The sequence below is a fragment of the Bos javanicus genome, chromosome 13, assembly GCF_032452875.1.
Source record: "Bos javanicus breed banteng chromosome 13, ARS-OSU_banteng_1.0, whole genome shotgun sequence".
NCBI lineage: Eukaryota > Metazoa > Chordata > Mammalia > Artiodactyla > Bovidae > Bos > Bos javanicus.
In genome coordinates, this window is record NC_083880.1 from 17390634 (window position 1) to 17414947 (window position 24314).

At 40.1% G+C, this 24314-nt stretch overlaps 2 protein-coding genes across 2 annotated transcripts in view; one reads left to right on the forward strand and one right to left on the reverse strand.

Moving 5' to 3' along the window:
* LOC133258883 (ankyrin repeat domain-containing protein 26-like) overlaps positions 1-23104 on the forward strand; it is a 78916-nt gene extending 55812 nt beyond the window's left edge. The window contains 12 exon segments of the mRNA XM_061435567.1: positions 618-651; positions 927-1062; positions 2760-2973; positions 3683-3866; positions 6990-7922; positions 9773-9843; positions 10609-10702; positions 15704-15859; positions 16629-16843; positions 18063-18291; positions 21692-21737; positions 22860-23104. Coding sequence (XP_061291551.1) covers positions 618-651; positions 927-1062; positions 2760-2973; positions 3683-3866; positions 6990-7922; positions 9773-9843; positions 10609-10702; positions 15704-15859; positions 16629-16843; positions 18063-18291; positions 21692-21737; positions 22860-23038 — 2491 coding nt within the window. The 3' untranslated portion in view covers positions 23039-23104.
* Positions 1-24314, reverse strand: part of LOC133258884 (uncharacterized) — a 107588-nt gene that overhangs the window by 35500 nt on the left and 47774 nt on the right. The gene's annotated exons all lie outside the window — the stretch shown is intronic.

Below are 24314 nucleotides of genomic sequence, written 5' to 3' on the forward strand. Positions count from 1 at the left end.
ATTACTTAAAAAGGCTTTTCAATATTACTTTCTCAGCATATTTTGGAAGAGCCGTGTTGAAGCCAGACTTCCTGGGTTTGAATTCTGGGTCTGTTTGTGACATGCTGAGTGGGCCTGGGCACGTTCCTCAGCCTTTGTGTGCTCCATTTCTTCCTGTACCCATCTCCCAGAATGACTGTGGGGATGAAAATGCCTTTAGGACATGGCAAGTGCTTCTAATAATGCATGGCTGATGCATACGACGTCCTCAAAAGCTAATAGCTTGGTTATTCAAATGGGTTTCTTTCTTAGAAGGACTGAAGGAATACCTCCCAGATAGGTTGTATTGCCATAAAAGTTAGCTCTTATGGAAAAGGACAGGTGCAAAAACACTGGTATAGTTTCCTATCATACAACGCAAGTAACTTTATGTTTTTGCTTTTCCTTGGATCTAACTTTAATACTTTATTAATATTACTGATATATTTTCTGTGTCCTTTAATGCTGCTCTTATTTATTTCTGCATCCTTTATAGACAATTACTTGCCAATGCAAAGAGTTTATATGAAAAAGTTTAGGTATTGTTTGTATTTTTGAATATTTAATATTAGCCTGAAAAGAATCATTTGTTCTTTTAGGCCTGCAAGGAAAACACCGTATGAAAAGAAGAAGGTATAGTAAAAAAATGAACTTTCAAAAATATTATCCTTGTCGAAAATACTTTGTCAAAGGAATAGTGGTAAAATAGAAAATCTTCCTTTGTTGTAAAGAAGTTTACTTTGAACACATCATTCAGAAACACTGTTGATAAAGTTATCCTTTTGATAAAAATCTCTTCTTTTAAGAAATGTCTGTTTTTGTTTTGTACAGAGTTTTATCACCTCTGTACACTTGGTATATTTATACATATTTTAAGGACATTGTGAAACAGTATTGTTTACATGTAGGTCAAAGAACAAATTAATTACGTGAATGACCTGGATGACTTAACTCAGTCGTCTGAGACTGTTTCTGAGGATGGCGATGGGCTTTACTCTACGAATTCCCCGTTGGAAGTAGAACCTCTCGACGTGGGGCGTAAAGGTAGGCCCGCAGTGTAAATGTTAACGGAAAGCCTGTCTGTGTGTAGAGGAGTGATATATGCATACCTTGTCAGTCTGCTCTAGAGCCAGGGATATGCTACGGTGCTGTGCATCCCAGAAGTTTGTTTTGCGTTAAAAGGGCATGAACGTGAGTGTATACTCTGAGCCACAGGCCTATGATCCTTCTCACTCACTGTACCTTCTGTTGACTCTTCTTTCCTGTGCCCCCACCCACGGTCAGGTCAGCATCATTTTCCTCCTAGAGTCACTGAAATAATCTCAGGACTTCTTTCCCTGCCACTCCACCTGGCAGAACCTCGGTCTGCATAGCAACTGTAATTATTGCCTATTTGTAAACATTCAGGTCTCATCATGCTACCCCCTTGCTTCAAGCCCAACTGTTGCCTCTCTTTGCTGCGTGGTTAAAGGTCACAATTGTGTGGTTCCATTTGGTTTGAGTTTTCACCCTTCTTTCTACCTGAATTCTAGAATCAGCTTGTCAGTTCCCTAAAATGTCTGCTGGTCTTAACATTTTCATTTTCTTTCAGTTCCAAATACTTTGTACTTTCTCTTTTCATTACCTCTTTGATCCAAGGGTTATTTAGATCCGTGTGACTTAGTTTCCAAATATTGAGAGTTTTCCAGAGATCCTTCTGTGCTCTTGCTTCTCATGATGTGTTAGGTGCATCCAGAGGGGCCCTGGGGCTAGGGCTGATTATTTCCTGCCTTGGAGGCCAGACCTTGCTGACTACCCTGTTCATTCTGCTGGTAGGTAGGAGTGTTTCCAGCCTGGCTCAGGAGGCTAGATAGAATCCCTGGGAGCGCGTGAGCTCCAGGCACGGTTTCCTGTAGTCTTTTCAGACGGTCTCTCCCTGGTCTCAGGCGGTTTCTCACACATGTGCACTCTTCGTTCCTCTGCTAAATACCGAGGGGCTCCTCCTCAGATCTCCGGGGTCCTTTTCCTGTGTTCCACTCTCTCCTCTCCATGGTTCTGACCTGTGATCTCTGCCCGCATTGGTTTCCCCAGACTCTCAGCTTCATCACCTCCACTTGGGGAGTCTGGTGCACTAAGCTGCCATCCCTTCTCCCCATGTCGGGGCCTGGAAATTCTCTCCAGGCAGTGAGCTGGGGCGTTCCTTAGGCTAGCCTCGTGTGTTTCCAGGATCACTGTCCTTCATTCCCTGAAGTCCTTTGTCATGAAAATCATTGTTTAATGTATTTTGTCGGTGTTGGTTTTGCTCGCTCCACTCAGGAAGGTAAATCGGTAGCTGTTCACTCTGTCTTGGTTAGAAACACATGGCAGCTGGAGACTGTCCACAGGGTTGTTCCTCCTACTCTGATCCCTACTTCCTGCTCGTCCTTCATTTCTCAGTCTGACAGCTCTTCCCCAGGGAAATCTTTCCTGGACCCAGTCTGTGTCAAGTTCTGTTACGTGATCATAGAACTCTCTTTTCTTAGAGTATCTATGTGAGGTCACAATCATTTGATTTGTCTTTCTCTTGTCCTAGACTTCAAGCTAAACAAGAGCCAGGGGCGTCTGTTTTATCTTCAGATCTTAGAATAATGTCTTCCACATTATAGAGAATATTTGTTCATTGCCTGGATGAGTAACTGAAAGGCACAGTTCTTTATATTCAAAAATTACTCACATAATTTGTTTGTTTGTTTGTTTCTATCTTTGTTTTGTTCATCATGCAGATTCTGGTAGCTTGTTGAAAACTTGGGATGCAGTTTTTTCCTGTGAAAGATTAGTAGCTTTTCAAAGAAGCCACTGTGAACTACTTAGAGAAAAAAATCACAAAATGAAAAGTAAGGTTCGTGGGCTACAAAAAGAGCTGTCAGAAAGCAAAGAAGTAAAATCACAGTTAGAGCATCAGAAAGCAATGTGGGAACAAGAGCTCAGCAGCTTGAGGTACTGTACATCTCGCTTTTAAAGAAATACTTGAACTGTTGTTTTGTTTAATACTGCAGAGATGTAGGTGTTCTATAAGGACTAACTTATCCTCTTGGATTTTACAGGAGAGAAAATGTATTGTGGAGTGTGAAATTCTTGGAAATAACATAGCAGGTTCTTAATAGTGAATGTGTCTAATAACTTACTGTATATTTTTCCAAATCATCATTTTCATGACCATACAGGAGTCCACCATAATGGAAATCCCATTAGTTATTTACCAAATTAACTTTCAGTTGTTTTTCACTTTTCTGTATTGTATTTAATACTGCAAGGAACAACTTTTCTATCAGTTCATTTCTGCCTTTTTAATATATTTTGAATACATTATTCTTTAATAATATTGTCTTATTTGGTTAAAGTATGAGAAGTTTTCAAAATGTTTGTGATCTATATTTCTAAACTATTCTTCAAAAAGTTTATATTACTTTACATTCCCACTCACAGATGTATGAAGTAGCCATTTTTCTCAAGACAAAATAAAAACAAAGTTTCATGCAATTTGATTCTTAACCCTGTGTATGAAAACAGTGATCATTATTTAGTGTTTTTCATTGTATTCCCCCCATTTTTATTATTTTAAACATTGTGAAGAGGGAACAAAATTTATTGCAGCAAGAGTGAATAATCCCATGATTTTCTAAGAAGAGCTCTCTAAATTTTTCAGATTCACCTTAAAGCAAGAAGAAGGGAATAGAAGAAATTCTAATATGTTATATGAAAAAATGAGGGAGGAGTTAAGAAGAAAAGAAGACGAATATAGGAAAGAAATTGAAATGAAACAGCAACTAGAATTCACTCTCCAAGCACTCAAAAAGGAACTGAAGACTGTGAGAAATAATGGGAATCAGGTAGAGTAATCTGTGGTGAAAATTTCAAATTTCTAACACTATATCATCAATATTATTTATAATGTCCCCCTTTATGTTGGAAAAGTACCATTTTACTGAGTATTGTGCCATTTATTTAGTGTTAGAGGAAATTTTAGGTTACTTTTTAAAAACAAAAGCAAAGAAATTCAAAATTCCCCAAGTAACAAGGCCAGAAATAAGAATTCTATAATCCTGAAATGCTGGGTGCAGTTTTTTGAGCAGAGAGAGGAAGAGGTCACATCAGTAGCTCACACAATAGTTACTAAGAAACCACAGGGTTGAGATTGGTGTAGAAACTGGAGGCTAAGCTCTCCACTCAACTCAGGCGACAGATCCTTCTGCTTTGAGGGACCATTGGTGAGTGAATAGGTCTAGAAGAGAAGGGGCATGGGGAGGGAAGATGGTGCCTAATTTTACATCAAGTTACCTCTGGCCTTCAATCCGGCAGGTGGCTGAGAGTCGTGGACCCCCTCCCTCTGTGCCTGTCAGCCCTCCAGGCCACCTGCCTTGTGAACAGCTCAGAGCTGGCTCCAGCTTTCCCAGCCGGGTTCTCCCTCACAGCGGAGTCCTCAAGGACAGGTGTTAACTGGCATCCTCTAGAAGTGCAGGAATGCTCCCCACGGAATTTTTTTCCAGCAATTGGTAGAAACCAAACACTCTCGAAGTTGATTGTCCTTCATTCTGAAGAGTTGTCGAGTGGCATCTCAAGCAGAGGAATTCACTCCCCCAGCCGATATCCCTCTCAGACACGGACCGGGTCCCGTCCCTGAGGTCCTAGCAGCAGATCTCCCACAACGAAAACCTCTCAGGGAGAGCTGGGGAAAGTACTATTTGTAATTCAAATCCATTTGTCTACCTCAGTCAGGTAGGGACATACAATGGCCTCGTCCAAGGAGAGGCCTTCAATATTTTCCATAGGAATTGATCTCAGATCCTTCAGGACTGTCTCAAAGGAGTCGGGACCCTGATTGTGGTTTAGTCCAGGCAGACCACGGGTGCGCCCCCATCGACTGTGCTACCCGACCAAGTCCCTCTGCTTTGGGGTGAGCGTGTCTGTCCCTCCATGCACGTCATCATCTTCAGTGCCTGAATCAGAGTCTGTTCTTGGCTCCACTGTCATTTCTTTAACCAATATCCTGTCAGTGACACTTTCACATCATTTACAGTTTTTCAGTTTGTAAAAGCTGCAACATCAGTTGTAAAAACACTTTTGAACACTTTAACAAGGTGTTTTTTAGAATACAGTTTTAAAAGTCCCCCTCCCAACAAGGAAATGAAAATCAAAAACTCTTGTTACTAATAGTAGGTATTCTGGTATTTGGTAGTGATTTCCCTTCCTTGATAGATGATTATGTTAGTTTATCACTTCCACTGAAGGTAAGGAGGAAATCTATAGGCAGTTCAGAGACCACACTTTGGAAGTCATTCTTGTACTTGTAGAAAATGAACCCTCTGCTCTGTGTAGTGTCCTGTGTCAGTACAAGGAACTTTTGAAAACAGTGATACATATGCCATAGTGTACATTTAGTGATAACTGTGTTTCTCATTGTATTTCCCCCATCTTAGTATTTTAAACAGCATGAAGAGAGAATAAAAGTTATTGCAGCAGAAAAGAATCTCATGACTCTCTAAGAAGAGCTCTCTAAATTTTACCTTATTTACCATTAGTGTATATATCATGAATGACATAGGAGGATTATTTTGTATTGATATGTTTGTACTAGAGAAGTAACTGTGATTTGATGTAAGAGGACTAACAGAGTCAGAAGACCTGGTGAAAAGCCTGCAGCTTACTTATATAGTTTTAACGTCTTCCTTTCCAGAATCATTATAGCTAATGAGTTAGTTGAGGTTTGTAGAAGTGCTTAGTACAGTTGTCAAAAGGCATAAGTCTGTAATTGCCTATTAAAATGTTAGAGAGGTAGCATATTCTCAAGAAAACAATTTCTGTACAAAATATAGTCTATTTGTATATAGAGAGAGCTAAGGCTTTTGCTGTGAAGTAGCTGTATAGGAGGTATTAGATGCAGTGTTTCTAAAGGTAGCGAGTGGTGGTGTTTATCGAATCACAGTTGATTTACAATATTGCGTTAGTTTCAGGTATACAGCACAGTGATTCAGACATATATGTACGTGTGTGTGTATTATATAAATGGGGCTTCGCTGCTGGCTCAGACAGTAAAGAATCCACGTGCAAAGCAGGAGACCTGGGTTCGATTCTTAGGTTGGGAAGATCCCCTGGAGAAGGAAATGGCTGCCCTGTCCAGTATTCTTGCTTGGGGAATTCCATGGACAGAGGTGCCTGGCGGGCTACAGTCTGTGGGGTTGCAAAGAGTTGGACATGACTCTTTGCATACACACACATCACACATGCATATTCCTTTTCAGATCCTTCTTGTAGAATATTAAGTGTAGTTCCTAATGTTGTACAGTAGATCCTTATTGGTTATTTTATGTACACTTGTCTATATATAATGGTGTATGTTAAACCCAACCTCCCTATTTATCCCTTCCCCTTCCCTCCGTTCCCCCATGGTGACCATAAGTTTGTTTTCTATGTTTGTGAGTCTCTTTCTGGTTTGGAAGTAAGTTCATTTTAGATTCCACACATAAGCAGTATGATATAAGATTTGTCTTTGTCTGACTTACCTCCCATAGTGTGATAATGTCTAGGTCCATCTCTGTTGATACAAATAGCATTATTTCATTCTTTTTCATGGCTTAGTAGTTTTGCATTGTATAAATATTCCACATCAGATGCAAGTTTTAAGTGTAGTCAAATCTATAAATCTTTTATTGTAAGCCTTCTGGGTTCACTGTGGTTCAGAGAAAAGCCTTTTCAGTTTTGAGCTTCTTGAAAAGTCGCTTGGGATTTCTTTTTCCTTTCATGGATTCATTGTCTTCAATTAAGTTTTTGAACCTTTGGAAGTTTCTGCTTGTATGAAGTTTGAGGTTTGTATCAAACCTTATTTTTCTGGTTGGAGAGCCACTTGTTGCAATCTTTTCACTGTATAAACATACAGGTTAGTGTTTCATTTTGGAGGAAATAATGAAACGTCATTTTATTGAGTACTAACTAAAAGTCTCCTTTGTTTCACTTAGGTTTCTGATAGTGGGAGAAAAGCAAAAGATCTGTTACACAAAAACCACATGCTGCAGGATGAAATTGCCAGCCTAAGACTGGAAATAGACGCAGTAAAAAATCAGAAGCAGGAAAAGGAGAAGAAATATTTTGAGGATATTGAAAATCTTCAAAAGGCAATGAAATCAAAAGAGGAAATATTAACAGAGACTATATTCCAGTATACTGGTCAGCTTAATGTCCTGATAGCTGAGAATACAATGCTCAAATCTGAGCTGGAGAACAATAAACAAAGCAAACAGGCACTGGAAACAGAAGTGGAATCCTACCGTTCTAGACTGGCTGCTGCCACACATGATCATGATCAAGGTCAGACATCACAAAGAGACCTGGAGCTTGCCTTCCAGAAAGCAAACGATGAGAGGTTATGCTTGCAGGACCAAATGAAGTTCGATGTGACTAAGCTGAGAAGTAACAGTGAGACGGCTTCCCAGCAACTTTCTGAAGTGGAAAGTCAATTCAATAAGCTAAAAATCAAGCTGCATCAGACGAGAGATGATCTCAGAGAAAAGACTTCGATGTTAGAATGTGTCCAGAGAGACCCAAGCCAAGCAGAGTGTCAAAAGCAGGAAATTGAACACAAGTATCAGAACAAACAAGGCAAAGTGAATGAATACCTTAAAAAGCAGGAATCCTTAGAGGAGAGATTATCTCAACTCCAGAGTGAAAACATGTTGCTCCGACAGCAAGTGGGTGATGCACAAAATGGAGCCGACAGTAAAGAGAAGACAGTCATTAGCATCCAAGACGAGATTCAGCAGATCGTGAAGAAAGTCCATGCTGAAATTGAGGAACAAGGTCTGATGGTGATGGAAAAAGACAAGGAGTTAGTCAACGAGTGGAATCCTTTAGAAGAGAGACCTTGTCAGTATGAAGATGAGAGAGCAGGAGAAGTAAGTATCCAGAAGAAGGAATTCTCAGACTTCCTGAAAGAAAATTCAAAACGATTCTTGATCCTGGCTAAATGCTGAATCTAGGTGAATGAAAAAATACACAGGCTGTGAATATATGGTCTTTAAACAAGCCTAAAAGCACACCTTGTATCCAGCAAATAAACATTAGACCCAAGAGATGCTTCACTTTGAGTGTAGACATCGTGTCGCTTGTGAAATGTTAAGAGATTCAGTTCTAAATTTTTAATATAGACAGGTATTAGTAATTTAATCTTTTACTATTAAGATAATAATTTTAATCTTTATGTTACCACATGTTGGTAAAATGATGAAGCAGACAAAAGAAATGCTCAAACCTAAAATGAATAATCTGAAATTAAGCTTCGGTTACATGGATTACCTTGACAGTCAATTGCACGTTTCCCAGATGGTATCACTTATATATAGTACTTTGGCTCCAGTAGCTTGTCATACCTTTTTGTCATAGTTGTTGGTATAATTTTAATTTTATTCATGTAAATTTGAATTAATTTGGAGAACATTTCAGTCTTGAATCATTTATTCTTATGGCATCTCAATTCTTTAAAGAATTGTCACTAATTGATAATTCATTGGCAAGTCATTTAAATATACTTGTCATTAATCATAATTTGGCACTCAAGTGATGAGCTTTAACCAAACTCTTCTTGTTCTAATCTTCCCACTGCTATTTATGCTATTAACTTAGAACATGTTTACAATTTGCTCATAATTCTTATTTTAAGGATCAATTACTATCATCTGAATACCAGATTGCCCAATAAAAATGAAGGGTGGCAGGATTTGAGAGCAGCAGGAATGGAGTGAGTCAGGGAGAGGGCTGTAGGGGCTGAGGTCCAGAGGCAGGTGGAGGCCAGGTTATCAAGGCTCCTTGAGGGCCATGGGAGCAATCTCATTTGTTAAATTTGATTTTTCTTTTATATTGGGGCATAGTTGATTTATAATTTTGTGTTAGTTTCAGATGTACAGCAAATCGATTCAGTTATACATGTATCCATTCCTTTTCAGTTCCTTTTCCCAGGTAGGTGACTACAGAATACTGAGTAGAGTTCCCTGTGCTCTCCAGTAGGTCCTTATGGTTAGCCAAGGGCAAAGGTGGGGAGGAGGGATAAATTAGGAGTTTGGGATTAACATAGACACACTACTAGATATAAAATAGATAAGCCACAAGGGAATGGCCTCATTTTTTTGCTGGGATAGGAACCTGTTGGAAAGATCTGAGGACTGGTTAGAATATGTGAAGATCTCTGAAGTTAATCAAAGCCTCTAATAAAGAAAGAGGGAACATGCTCCACAGGGTGGAATTTTCCACCACTTGCTGCACATTCACACCCGTTTCTTTCTGGTTGTGAGGTGGTGAAGCTCTGCAGGTTTATCGGGAGGGGCAGGGCGTGGACAGCAAGTCTGCATCTTTTGTCTGAGTAACTTAATATCAGGAAGGCTGGAGGGTGGCCCCTTCTGTGTCTGTAACCAGATTCAGTGAGGAGGGAAAAGAAGGTGAGCTGCTGTGTGTGGTGATGGTTTTCAAAGTCCATATGTTGGCGTTATCTATTATTTGGGAAATCTATTTTAAAGTATGGATGATGTTGTATTTGAGTGCTAGAGGAGAGGTCAGTAACGTACAAAGGGCAAACAGTGAATATTTTCAGTTTGTGGACTGTAGGGTGTCTGTTGTAACAACTCAACTCTGCCATATGGCAGGAAAAGAGCTGTAAACAATGTGCAGATGAAAGAGACAGAAAGTGATGATGGCGGATTCGCTAGGTTATCAGTAGTTAAAACAGTTGTTTTTCCTTTTTTTCTCTTTTTAGTTGCAAGAAGCACAGGATCAACATGTAGAGGCCGTGAGATGTGCTGAAAAAACACAGGATCACATCCAAAAGTATGATGTAAAGCAGCACAGAAAACAACTTAAGTATAGAGCAGATAAACAGTATAATACGAGAATTAAATCAGATAATAGACACATCACTGTGAAGCTGGGTGACATTTCGGCTTTGAGCTGTTTTGAGATGCATATTTTCCCCCTTTATTTCCATATTTTGCACATTATCCACAAGTGAAAAGTGAAGTGTTAGTCACTCAGTCGCTTCCAGCTGTTTCTGACCCCATGGATATAGCCCACCAGGGTCCTCTGTTCATGGAATTCTCCAGGCAAAAATCCTGGAGTGGGTTGCCATTTCACTGTCCAGGGAACCTTCCTGACCCAGGGATCGAACCTGGGTCTCCTGCATTGCCGGCAGTTTCTTTACCGTCTGAGCCACCAGGGAAGCCAACTGTCCACAAAACACAACTAGAAAAACAGTACAGTTGCCAAATCATTTACTTTTCAAAATTCTAAGATCCTGTATAATTGAACTGCAGATGTTTGTTCAGAAACAGTGTGGTATTTTAAAAATCTGTGTGTGAAGGACTTCCTTGAGAGTTCAGGGGTTAAAACTCTGCCTTCCAAGGCACAGCATGTGGGTTTCATTCCTGGTCGGGGAGCTAAGATCCCATGTGACTCACAGCCAAAAATCCAAAACATAAAACAGAAGCAATGTTGTAGTAAATTCAATAAAGACTTTAAAAATGGTCCACAACCAAAAAAAACAAAACAAAACAAAACACCATGTGTGAGAATAATTATTTTAAATCTGCATTTTAGACTTGAAATTGAAAATGCCGAGTTACAAACTACAGTCAAAAAGCAAGTGGGCAAAATTGAACACCTTCAGAAAAACCTGTTAAGTACAAGACTGGTAAGTCAACTTCTTAATTTCTGTCATACTGAGGAAGAATTTTAATTTTTTTACTAGTAATATATGACAATTTTTTGACAGTGTGACAAATGTCATTGATTAAAGAGTTTATTGTATTTTTACAGATATTGTTTGCTACTGGTAGCATAATTCCTCTTTATAGAAGAAGTGGACTGAATTCATAAAATTAATGATTTTTGTAGTAAGATTTTAATTTAAAACATTCTGAGAATCCAGTTGAAAAGCAATATTTTATATAGACCACATTTTGTTTCTTCATTCCTCTGTCAATGAAATCAGGGTTTTTCCACTTTCTGGCTATTGTCAATAATGCTGCCATGAACATTGGTACACAAATATCTGTTTGAGCTGGAAATTTCAGCAATGATTTGATTGAGAATTCTGAATTTCTCTTGTAATCCAAACCCTTCTGTGAAATTTTAGAGAATGAATCATTTTTAATATTGCAGTTTGTTCTCTTCACCAGGAATGAATACTATGTCTCTATAGAACAGTTCTTTCTCAAAGAATACATTTTTTCCTTTGTTGATTTTTTTTTTTAAAGAGGTGGGGTTTGCATGGGATTTTTTTCAAAGATTATTTTAGTAAGATGTGATTTAACAAAACCTGGAATATCTTGAACCACTGATGAAAATTAGAGCATCTTTAGAAAGTAAAATGTAAATATAGCCACACTTTTAAAAAGTTTCATTAGCATTTAGTATTTTATGTGTCAGTTCAGTTGCTCAGTTGTGTCCAACTCTGCAAACCGATGGCCTGCAGCAAGCCAGGCTTCCCTGTCCATCGCCAGCTCCTGGAGCCTGCTCAAACTCATGTCCATCGAGTCAGTGATGCCATCCAACCATCTCATCCTCTGACATCCCCTTCTCCTCATGCCTTCAATCTTTCCCAGCATCAGGGTCTTTTCCAATGAGTCAGTTCTTCGCATCAGGTGGTCAAAGTATTGGAGCTTCAGCTTCAGGATCAGTCACATGAATATTCAGGACCGATTTCCTCTAGGATTGACTGGTTGGATCTCCTTGCAGTCCCAGAGACTCTCAAGAGTCTTCGCCAACACCACAGTTCAAAAGCATCAATTCTTCGGTGCTCGGCTTTCTTGATGGTCCAACTCACATATCCATCCGTGATTACTGGAAAAACCATAGCTTTGACTAGACAGACCTTTGTCGGCAAAGTAATATCTCTGCTTTTAATATGCTGTGTAGGTGGGTTATAACTTTTCTTCCGAGGAGGAGGCGTCTTTTAATTTCATGGGTACAGTCACCATCTGCAGTGATTTTGGTGCTCCCCCAAATAGTCTGTCACTGTTTCCATTGTTCTCCCATCTATCTGCCACGAACTGATGGGACTGGATACCATGATCTTAGTTTCCTCAATGTTGATTTTTAAGCCAGGTTTTTCACTCTCCTCTTTCCCTTTCTTCAAGAGGATCTTTAGATCCTCTTCGCTTTCTGCCATAAGGGTGGTGTCATCTACATATGACATTGCCGGAGAAGGCAATGGAACCCACTCCAGTACTCTTGCCTGGAAAATCCCATGGACGGAGGAGCCTGGTAGGCTGCAGTCCATGGGGTCACTACAAGTCGGACAAGACTGAGTGACTTCATTTTTACTTTTCACTTTCATGCATTGGAGAAGGAAATGGCAACCCACTCCAGTGTTCTTGCCTGGAGAATCCCAGGGACGAGGGAGCCTGGTGGGCTGCCGTCTATGGGGTCGCACAGAGTCAGACACAACTGAAGTGACTTAGCAGCTGCACCTTGGGCTTCCTGTGAAACTTTGCAGGATGACACCTTTAACATTCTTTTGCTCTTAAGATCCTTAAAGGAATCTGAGGCACCACCTTAAGTCTTTCCAGGGTCTTACACTTACAGTCTACAGGTTTTACCTTTAGACCATGTTTTCCTGGCAGCACCCTAGATTTGATCTTAGCCCAGAAGCCATTTCTGTCCTTTAGCATCATGTGACAGTTGGACATGTGGAGATGCTGTAAAGGGGATACAGTATTGAACCCAGTGAGTCCTGGTTCCTTTATATTGAATAATACTTTTTAATTTTTCTTAGGCTTCCCAGGTGGCTCAGATAGTAAAGTGTCTGCCTGCAATGCAGGAGACCTGGGTTCAATCCTGGGGTCAGGAAGATCCCCTGGAGAAGGAAATGGCAATCCACTCTTGCCTGGAAAATGCCATGGGCGGAGGAGCCTGGTAGACTACAGTCCATGGGGTAGCAAAGAGTCGGACACGACTGAGCGACTTCCCTTTCACTTTCTTTTTAAATTTTTCTGATAGGTTATCCCTCTCATTGGTTTACTTTCAGCTGCTTCATGGCAAGAGTCTCTGCCCCCCATGTTTCAGTGTCAGTTTCTTCTCTTGCCTAGAAGCTGACACCGGCAGCATCTTCAAGGACCATCAGGCTTCTGTGTACAATGTCATGAAGCCCATTGGGTTTTCATTTCTTTCTCTGCATCCATTCGAGTGCCACTTACCTCCGGCTTCAAAGGCATTCTCACATGTTTCAGGTCTTTTTTAATTGCAGTACCTCATTTGGGGGCATCACCGACTTGATGGACACAAGTTTGAGCAAGCTCTGGGAGTTGATGGTGGACAGGGAAGCCTGGTGTGCTGCAGTCCATGGGGTCACAAAGAGTCAGATTTGACTGAGCGACTAAACTGAACCTCATTTTTAATATCAGTATCTGTGCCAGTTATTTATTGTTAACAAATTGCATTAGAAACCACCTCAAAGCCTAGTGACTCAAAACAGCATTTCCTTTGTTCACAAGTCTGCGTTGGGGCAAGTCTCAGTGAGTGAGCCCAGCTCATTTCTTCTCCAGTCGCATCAGCCAGGATGTCGTGAAGGTGGGGACCAGTCATCTGAAGACTTGTTCATGCACACGTCTGGCAGTTAGAGCTGGCTTTTGGAAGGGACATTAAGGTGGGGTGGTCAGTGGGGACACTGACATGTGCTCAGTATGTGGCCTTGCTTCTTCACAGCATGTTGCCTGATTCTAAGAGTTGGCTTCCCCACAGAGCAAAATTCAGAAGCTATTTAGCTTTAAAACTCACACAGCAGTTTCCCCAGACTCTGTCCAGGAGTGCCAGGAGCCGGCATATTGTATATTGAGTGCATATTGCATATTGAGTGCAGCACTTTTCAGGATCTGGAATAGCTCAACTGGAATTCTATCACTGCCGGTAGCCAGCGTGAGGAACTCCGCCCATGACAAAGGTCATGAGGAAGGAGGCTCGGCATACGCAAAGGCGGGATCGAGCTTCAGGAGTCCCCCTGGAAATTCTCGAGCATCTACCCCCAAAACCAGAGTCTGCCTACTTTCTGCTTTGTGCTTTCACCTACACCTCTGACTTTACAGGAGGCTGTCCCCCACTACCTCTCTCTGAAAAAAGAGTTAGCTTACAGTTCCAGTTAATAATTCCTGGGTGTGACAGTGTTTAACCTACAAACTCCTTTGGAAATCCTCTAGCCTGCCTGAATAGGTTTTTCCGGCCACATGTGATTGTTCAGAGCCTCCCAACTGTGAGAGGCAGGAGATGTTCTAAACTGTCTAAACACAGATTCTTTTGAGTAGTTAAAAGATTGATTAGAAATTGTATTGGTGAAGGGATTTTCACTTGTTGGGCCAAGGTTTGCTGCTAAGTTTCCATATCCCTTACCTGCTGTGTCCCTGGCAGTGTATTGATTAATATAATTGGTGTAAGTAGTAGCTTTAATGTTTGTAACCTGGGACCCTTGAGTTAATTCTTTTTCTTGTTATAGCCCACCACACCTTTGCTCTGTAGGAATGCAGCTTTATCTAATGTTTTTGGAGGGTGGCTCCTGACCAATCACCTTTAGAGAAAAATAAGTTTTCTGAAGAAAGGGTCTTAAAATGTTAACAGGCCTCCGGGCCAGAAGATGATGCAAATCACCTAAGCTTTTGCATATGATAAGTTTGCAGGAAGAAAGCCTGGCTTGCTGCATGACTCTACCCCTTCCCCCATTATCCTCTATGTATAACTTAAGGTATAAAAACTACTTTGGAAAATAAAGTGCAGGCCTTGTTCACCAAAACTTGGTCTCACCATGTTGTTCTTTTTCTTATCTTCTGGCTGAATTATTCAGCTTCTTTTCTCCACTGAATTTCCTCACTGAGCTATCCTTATTTCAGCCTCTTTTCTCCACTGAATTTCCTCACTGAGCTATCCTCATTCTATTACTCTTTATATCTTTGATAAATATTTAAATAAATAGGTCGCCTATGCCGTCTCTCCTTTGAATACCCTGGATCAGCCGGGGCTGGACCCCGGCACAGGAGGAATCAGTTACTAGGACTAGCACATACTTGAGGACAGGGAATTTCATGAGCAAAGTGTCAAAGAATTTGTAGAAGAATGAGGCATTTTTTGTTGTTGTTCAGAAAAATGTATGGATCATCTCACTAAACTCTTAGGAGATGGGATTTCTTTAACCCTGTGAATCATTTTTCTTTGGAATGCAATTCAAATTAGCAAAAACTGTTTGTAGTTCAGAAAAAGGCTTATTGGATTAGAATCCATATTTAGTCCTTAGAGTCTTATTTTCACAATCTTCTTTTGGGAGGCATTTATTAACTCAGCCCTAGATAACTCAATACATGATACCTCAAACTTCTTTAAAAACCGTGGGACAAGCTGCGGGAAGGAGTAAGAGACATTCTACTAAGAGGTGACTTGTAGTCATTCTATGGAGGAAAGATAGAAAAGTATTACTGTAGAACAGTAAAAGAGTGTCAAATCAAGTGCAAATGTTTTTAGACTAAGATGATAGTGAAGAATATATTTTGTGACTCTTGGTGGTTTGAACTTCTTTCTTGATTCTCTGAGTTATTCCAGGTCCTACATTCTACAATACAGATACCATCGTATGTATTTGATCCTCGGTTTGAGTTAGGCGGTACTCAGTCCACTTCCCTCAGAACCAAATGGTATTGTTTTCTTCTTGCAGATTGATCATCTTCCAGCAGAGCTAGAAACTGCATGTTCACAATGTCTGCACCTGGATGCAAAAAATCGAGTTCTTCAACAGGAGTTATTATCAATGAAAGGATGGCAGAGGAAATGTGAGCAACTAGAGAAAGAGAACAAGAAGTTGGAGCAAGAGGTAGTGAAACTCAAAACTCATATAGAACTGAATATGGTAGAACACACTCAAGTTGAGCAGTATAAACTCAACTTGAGATTGAAGAAAGAGCAAGACAGGATCTCGTAGAGAAATTAAAAGAAGTCAACCTATTTTTTCAGCTTAATTTGTTGATCTGTCATGTACTTGAATTCACCTCACTGTAAATTACATTTTAGATGTATCAGCTTATATGTTTCCTCTACTTCCCTTAGAGCAGTGTGTTTTGTAGATTTCTGGAAGGAAGGGGGCACTTGTTTCTCCTTGTAAATATTTCAGTTTCCATCACAGTTATCAGTAAATTGATCTTTCAGAATGCTTCTCACTAGAGAATCCTTTTACTTATAAGACCAATTGGTATAAAACAAGACTATGAGGATGAAAAAAAATATGTGGTTTAGAACTGGTACCATCCTCTTGGCATTATTCTTAAGTTGTCTTGTTCAATTTCTAAATTTTCACTTCATCCTCTTAGTCTTTGAATTGTCCAGTTCCTTAAGTACTACTATAACATTGATTCCACATTAATTTTATAATTCAGATTTAATTCATGTCACATTGATGATGATTAATTTAAAGTTCCACTTTTCTTATTTTCACGTTTAAAAGCGCTCTCTGAATTACTGACTCAAAACTAAATGGGACAAATAATTATATTTGTCCCATAATAATTATATTCATAATATAATTATAATAATTATTATATTCAGGTTATAATCATTAAAAATGTATCTTTTAAAATTTGACTTAGATACGAGCAGCATCTCAAGAAAACTTACAGCAGGTCCAAGAGGAGGATATTGCTTCTATAAGAAGTCAGATGGAACTCAGATTTAAAGACTTGGAATCTGAACTCTCCAAGATGAAAACTTTTCGAGATTCTAATAAAGCAGAGTTGGAAAAATATAAGCAACTCTACCTAGAGGAACTAAAAGTTAAAAAGGCATTGGAAAAAAGACTAGACAAGTAAGTCAAAACCCAGAATCACAGAAAATAAATTTAGTCCATTAACTTCTCTCTGAAGCCTAATTTTTATAGAGCCAGGTTCCTGAGGTTAGTAGGAAGTGAAGGCTAACTGATAGTCACTGCCTGAGGGTGCCCTAAGAAAAATGAGTGATAGGGTATCCTTGTAAGTTTCCCTACACTAAGTAAAAGCAGGCTTGTGAAATAGGGGAATTCACACAGGGGTGAAAGGCCGGGTAATTCACAGAGTGGCTGAACCTAGCATGGTGACCTGACTGAGGGGCGTGTGGAGGCTGGAGAGGGCAGATCCCACCTGCAGTGCCGACTCCAGGTTTCTGAAAGCAGAGCGCCCCTAGGACGCCTTTCATAAGCCAAAGAGCAGACAGCAAAGGAGCGGGCACCCAAGGACGGGCTCTGCTAGTCGATGCCCACACTGAACATGCACAAGGGAAGCGCAGCTGCTCCCGGACAAGGACAAGGCTCGGGGCTGCGGCGACTTGGTGCTGGGATGTGGGGGCGGCTTCTGGAGAAGGAGCTCGGTGGGGCCAGTCTCCCTGCTTGGGAGCGCGATGCCTTCACTGTGAAAACATACACTGAACGCTGCTTAGAGCTTTTGCCTTTTTAAATGAAACCAAAAATTCTCTTCAGATTTTTTTTTTTATTATGAAACATAGCTGCTGATGCAGGCCCTTGGTAGAAGTGAAGTAACAGAAAATGAACTTTGGAAAAGCAGGGGATACTTGTCATTATTCCTGGGGCTGTTTTAGCCCTTTTGTCACCCACTGACTTTCTCATCCTCCCTCGAGATTGTGGCTCTAGGTGATTCCTCAGAGCCAAATGCTTAATTTCTCCGAGGTCATGAGAGAAACGTATGTGCAAGGGTGGTGAAAGGAAGCACTTGAACGTGGCTTGGTGGGATGGGGTGTTTCTTCATCCCTGAACTGTTTCCTGGAGGCAGGTGTGTCCCAGAGGCAGCAGGTGTCACTGTGAGGCCACCTCCCTTTCTCTCCTCTCCCAACTGTGACTTGTTACTTGAGGAGCCCCAGACACATGTGCACTTCTTTAGAGCAAGGTTACAGCTATCATTGTTTACAAGAGGTCTGCTCTGTGTTTCCGGCGTTCAAACGGCTTAATGGGACATTCCATTTACTATATGGCAACTTAACAAATGCAAGTCATTTAGGGAAGCGTGAATGAAATTGGTGTTTTCCACCTTCCCCAGGACTAATGAGAGGCTGGCAGAGACGAGCACCAAACTTGAGGTGGAGAAACAGCAGAACAAGTCTTTACTGAGCACTCTCACCACGAGGCCACTCTTGGAGCGCCCTGGCATTGGAAATTTCAATAATACTCTAATTTTCAATTCAAATCTTTGTCCAAGAGCAAACCTAGAGTTTTCTACCTCAGTTCCACTCACTTCAAATAGCAACATGATGACTTACTTGCTCAAGGTTAGTTCTAATATCTTTTTTCCTTGGGTTTCAGATTTCTTATATGATTGATTCTTGGTTTTAATCTGAACTTCTGAGTTGTTTATTTGACTTACGCACACTAAGTAAAAGCCATAATTAATGAACATTTTGATTGTCTTTCCCCTAGATTTCTCGATTTTAGAAATACTTATTAACTTCTTAAATTTCTTGAAAATCTGGATTTAAATTCTACTATAGAAATGAAACCTTATTGCCAAGTAACCGAAAGTGTACTTTCAGATGTTTGACTTACTTTCTAATTGATTTCACTTTGGCGGTGGTTCAGAATCATTTCCGAGCTCTGCTGCACCCACTGCAGTTTTTCTGCCTTTAAGCATAAGTGAATGACTGGCGTCTAAACACTAACCACTTATGGGTGATTTTTTATTTGAACAAATCCTAGATAAATCCTTTTTATGGGTTAAACAAACTTGTAATACTAAATCAAAAGATTAATTTCTAGTTTTAGATTATCATTTTTTGTCATTTTCTTACAAAGAGTACATCTTTAATTACTATTTTACTGACAGAATTTTGATTTAAATTTCTAAAACATATCTTGCCAAGCAGTTGTAGAATGTTTCTAAGTTTGTAGTTAAATCAAATATTTAAAACTTGTAAATGAAGCTCACTTTTGCCTCTGTCTTGACATTACCTGGATGAATGATGACTGAGATAGTAATGACAGGGAGTCTTTAAATTGGAACTAGTTTTCATCGTGTAATCATTGTGATTAAAATATCCAGTCAGTGCACACGGGTTTATGGTTTTGATGCTGTTTTCATGATGTTGGTGATGCAGAGAAAAATTCAGTTCAGTTCAGTCACTCAGTCATATCTGACTCTTTGCTACCTCATGGACTGCAGCACGCCAAGCTTCCCTGTCCATCACCAACTCCTGGAGCTTACTCAGACTCATGTCCATCGAGTCGGTGAGGCCTTCTAATCGTCTCATCCTGTGTCATCCCCTTCTCTCTCCTCCCACCTTCAATCTTTCCCAGCACCAGGTTCTTTTCCAATGCATTGGTTCTTCACATCATGTGGCCAAAGTACTGGAGTTTCAGCTTCAGCATCAGTCCTTCCAGTGAATATTCAGGACTGATTTTCTTTTGGATGCACTGGTTAGATCTCCTTGCAGTCCAAGGGAGATAGACTTTTCCAACACCACAGCTCAAAAGCATCAATTCTTTGGTACTCAGCTTTCTTTATAGTGCAACTCTCACATCCAGAGAAAAGTAGCCCTTGTTAAGTGCCATCTCAAGCTGTTTTTTAATTTGGCTTCTTGCCATCATAGAAGAGGAATCCAAGGTTTCTTTGACAGCACTGCGGATATGTTGGGTCTTAGTACTTGAGAGCTGTGAACCTGGAGGACGTGCTTTAGCTGTGCAGTCACAGCGGGCCTCCGAACACTTCATCCCAAGTCAGACACGCAGGCCTAAGAGGTGGAAGCAAATGCTTGATCCCAATCCCTGGGGCAGGCTGCCTACTGCAGACCCACGTTCACAGTGTTGTGGGCACATACATCTTTTCAAAGAAGAGATTCGGAACCAAGCAAGCACTTCTTAGTTTCTTCTCCCAAACTCACCTGTTAGGTAAAACTCCCCACTTCCATGAGGAGACTAGGAGTATAACACCTCCCCTTGAAACTTTAGGCTGAGGAAATGAAGTTCAACTGCAATTTCTGACCGGATTTAGATTATAGTTGAGATTACACATACTTTTTTGTATATACTAACTAATGATGAGAGCTTGGATAGAAGTATGCTAGACAGTAAAGAGCGGAGAAGGCAATGGCACCCCACTCCAGTACTCTTGCCTGGAAAATCCCATGGACAGAGGAGCCTGGTAGGCTGCAGTCCATGGGGTCACTAGGAGTCGGACACGACTGAGCGACTTCCCTTTCACTTTTCACTTTCATGCATTGGAGAAGGAAATGGCAACCCACTCCTGTGTCCTTGCCTGGAGAATCCCAGGGACAGGGGAGCCTGGTGGGCTTCCATCTAAGGGGTCGCACAGAGTTGGCCATGACTGAAGCGACTTAGCAGCAGCAGCAGCAGCAGACAGGAAAGAGAGATCTGTTTTGTGTTTTACATTTTGTCCTAAATAATGCAAAAAGTGGGTAATTCATTTGTTGACGAATTTTAATAAGCCAGGTTTTTATTTACCTGGAGGAAACGAACATCCTTTTAAGGATGAATCTCTTCAGTTTTGGCCTGCTTGATTCAACTAAAGATTTTCTCCTTCAAGTTCCCTGTCCTGTGTTTAAGAAACTGTTATGCTGTGTAAATTAACTATATTGACTGCTACAAATAGGAGTTCGATAAAAATTTATTCTTGTTCATGCCTTTAAGACATATAATTTAGTTCAAAAGCTACTATGTCATGTCATGCCAGAAGCATTATTGAACTATATAATAAGGTTTTACATATTCATTTTCTCTATGATTTAGCTAGAATTTATGTGTTTTTTCCTTAATATGAGGAAGTAGCTGGCATAAGACTCTGGACTCAGTAAGAAGGCCATTGGCTTTGTTACTACTTTTGTAGAATTAGGAACTTTGACTAAATCAATGACTCTCATACCTTAAAAAAAAATTTTTTTTTCAAAATAGACAACCTTTCTTTAAAACAAAATGAAACAAAAACTGTTGCATGGAACTGTGTTATATAAAATGGAGACAAGTATAGAGCCCTTTAGATAAGGAGCGTTCAGAGAACTTGGCAGCTGTGACTTCTGTTTCTCAACCCTGCAGTGACCCCCGTGGGACCTTCTCCCTCTATGAGACATAGTTCGGAAGCTAGCACTTATGAGAGAATTCTTCTCACTAAACATCTTCAGAATTAAATCTCGCTGGTACATTGTTTTCTTGTGTATAATCTTCTCACCTTTCTATGTTTTCCTTAAATGGAAAAGTTTAAAGAAAATTGCAGATGTGTTCTCCTTGTTAACATTCAACTTCAAACTCCTTCCTCCATTTGAACATTACCCTCACCTAGAAATCAAAATAAAGGTCTCAGAAGTACATATTTAGGGCAAGAGCTGTTGGAGAAGAAGATAGTAATCTCGTGAATTGTTCCTAGGATTATGGGTCATTCTGTAACCTCTGAAATTTTGTGTACTCCATAGACTGACATTTATTGTACTTTTATCAAATTAATCTAAATAGCATGCCATATATATGTTCTCTGTTAGCTAAAAGCAGAGTAAGTAGGAATTCATTTTCTTTTATTTATGTGATTATTTTTCTTCTACGTAATCTTCAAGTTAGGTCTAGTCTCTAAAAGTGTTATTTAAATGTCACATGTAGTAAGTTGTGTATCATTTCTATGATAATATCTCTTGTTTAACTTAAGCATAAATAAAATTTGACTTATTTCAGACACGGCGGAAGTTGGAAAAGAGTATAACTAGAGAACTAGAAGAAGGTATGTTGCCAAAACATATGAATTAAATTTAGACATTGATTTCTGAAATACTGTAAAGAGTAAGTGGCGTCTCTTTTCACTGTTTGTATAACAAATGCTATGTTGTATACTTTTTCTTATACATAGCTAATGGAAAATGTGAACACATGAGCAATCATAGTGAAAAATATCCTTATTCCTTATTTATTTATTATGTTCCATAGCTTTAAAAAAATCTGAAAAGGTCTATGTATTTCTTTTCCCTTCTGCGTATATCCTTCCTCTACTTCTGCCACCCCTGTGGAACTGTCAGCCTCCACACTGACACTATTCTCAGAAAACATGGAGTTCATCAATGTCTCAAGTGTCTGGTAGTGGTTAAGGCTAGGAAACCCAGACTCGAGCAATCACGTTTGTGTAGCTGTCACTGGGGGTGACTTTAAAATTTCCCTGTCATTCCCTTTCTCACTGGTTTATCTTTTGCTCTCAGGAAAGACTCCAAACACCCACATCAATTTGGGTCCTGCCAAAGTAGTCGGCCTTATCTCCTTACCACCCTCCTCTGCCCCTCAACTCTGCATCTAACCAGACTGTGTAGGAGCCCACAGGTGCGCTTCCTCACCTCCGGTCTTGTACGTGCTTCTCCCCTCCATCTCCTGTACTTTTTCCTGTCCTTCAGGTAGCTACTTCCATAGCACCTCCACCAAAAAGCTGGCAGTACTGACACAAAGCTGGCTGTCCCTTCTGCGTGTTCCTTGTGCCATCTTTTGTATCTGTCTCAGTATTTATGACTCTGTATGGAAATTGCCTGTTCATCTCTTTTTCCACTTTATAGCGTATCGTTTTCAGGGTGCACTGGGTCACCTTCATCTTTTACTTCCAGTGCTTGTCACAGCACCCTTGTGCATAGTTACTGAGTAAATGAATGAAGAATGAGAAAACCAGAAGCTCTGATACTCAGCCACACATTCAACCATGGGCAGATAATGCAGTTATCTTGTATTTTGTGTCATGTCATATATAGATATGTTTCATTCTTCAGAACACTAGGAAAGGTCTCAGGTGATTTTTTTGTTTCGTTTTAGCTAATACTTTGTGAATTCAAGTATTTTAGATAAAGAATATAATTCTCTCTCTTTCCAGGTGCTGCTGAATTTGAATCTGAATTCTCTAGATTGTCCTCTCTATTATCTACAGGTGGATCAAATCTGTATCGGGACTAACCTGTGAAAACATCAAAATAATATATACAGATTTTGAAGAAAAAAATATATGATTTGAAACTCAATAGTAAAAATTTCCCTACTGGATTCTTTCCATGAGATTTTAGTTGTTTCCCATTAAACATGATGAGAAAATGTTTATTAAAGGAAAATATTTTTGTATTATGTGTGTATCATGAAAACTGATATGGCATTTTAAGCCACGTTTCTCTGCATCTAACTTACTTTTAAGCAGAAACATCAGCACTGTTGAGTTTTCCACGTTCAAAGTGAAAGTGTTAGTCACTCAGTCGTGTCTGACTCTTTGTGAGCCCATGGATAGCCCACCAGGCTCCTATGTCCCTGGAATTCTCCAGGCAAGAATAATGGATTGGGAGCCATTCCCTTCTCCAGGGGATCTTCCAGACCCTGGGATCAACCGGAGTCACCTGCATTGCAGTTGGATTGTTTACCATAAGAGCCACCAGAGACGCCCTTACAGACTCAGACTGAGCCCTGATACCAGCTGTTTAAACAGCAACAAAAAACCAAACTTGTCATTACTACTTAGTGGTGTTGATCGATAGCTTTTTTGTACTTTCCCATTTTTATCACTATACCATAGACCTAAAGATGTAGCTACTGCTGTTATGGCTACTGTCAATGTTTTGAGGTATTATAACTGTTAATAGTGGCATAAAACTTACTATATGTAACTTTGAACACTGATTCATAGATCTTTCCTCATGGGAAATAAGATTTGCCTAAGTTTTTGCCTTTTAAATGAGTTACCTTGTCCTAATTTTTATTTTTAATCAGATGATAATTACTTTACAACATTGTGATGGTTTCTGCCATACATCAACCTGAATCAGCCATAGATATACATATGAACCCTCCTTCCTGAACCACCCTCTAGTTTGTCACAAATCACCAGCTTTGGGTTCTCTGCATCATACAGCAAATTCCAAAAAAAAACACATGTACCCCAGTGTTCATTGCAGTTATGTCCATAGCTTTAAAAAAAAGTCTATGGATTTCTTTCATTCTTTTCATTCTGTGTATTTTCTAGCATTAACAATCGGAGAAGGCAATGGCACCCCACTCCAGTACTCTTGCCTGGAAAATCCATGGACAGCGGAGCCTGGTAGGCTGCAGTCCATGGGGTCGCTAAGAGTTGGGAACGACTGAGCGACTTCACTTTCACTTTTCACTTTCATGCATTGGAGAAGGAAATGGCAACCCATTCCAGTGTTCTTGCCTGGAGAATCCCAGGGACGGGGGAGCCTGGTGGGCTGCCATCTCTGGCGTCGCACAGAGTCGGACACGACTGAAGCGACTTAGCAGCAGCAGCAGCAGCAGCAGCAGCATTTACACTAGCTAGGGCATGGAAGCA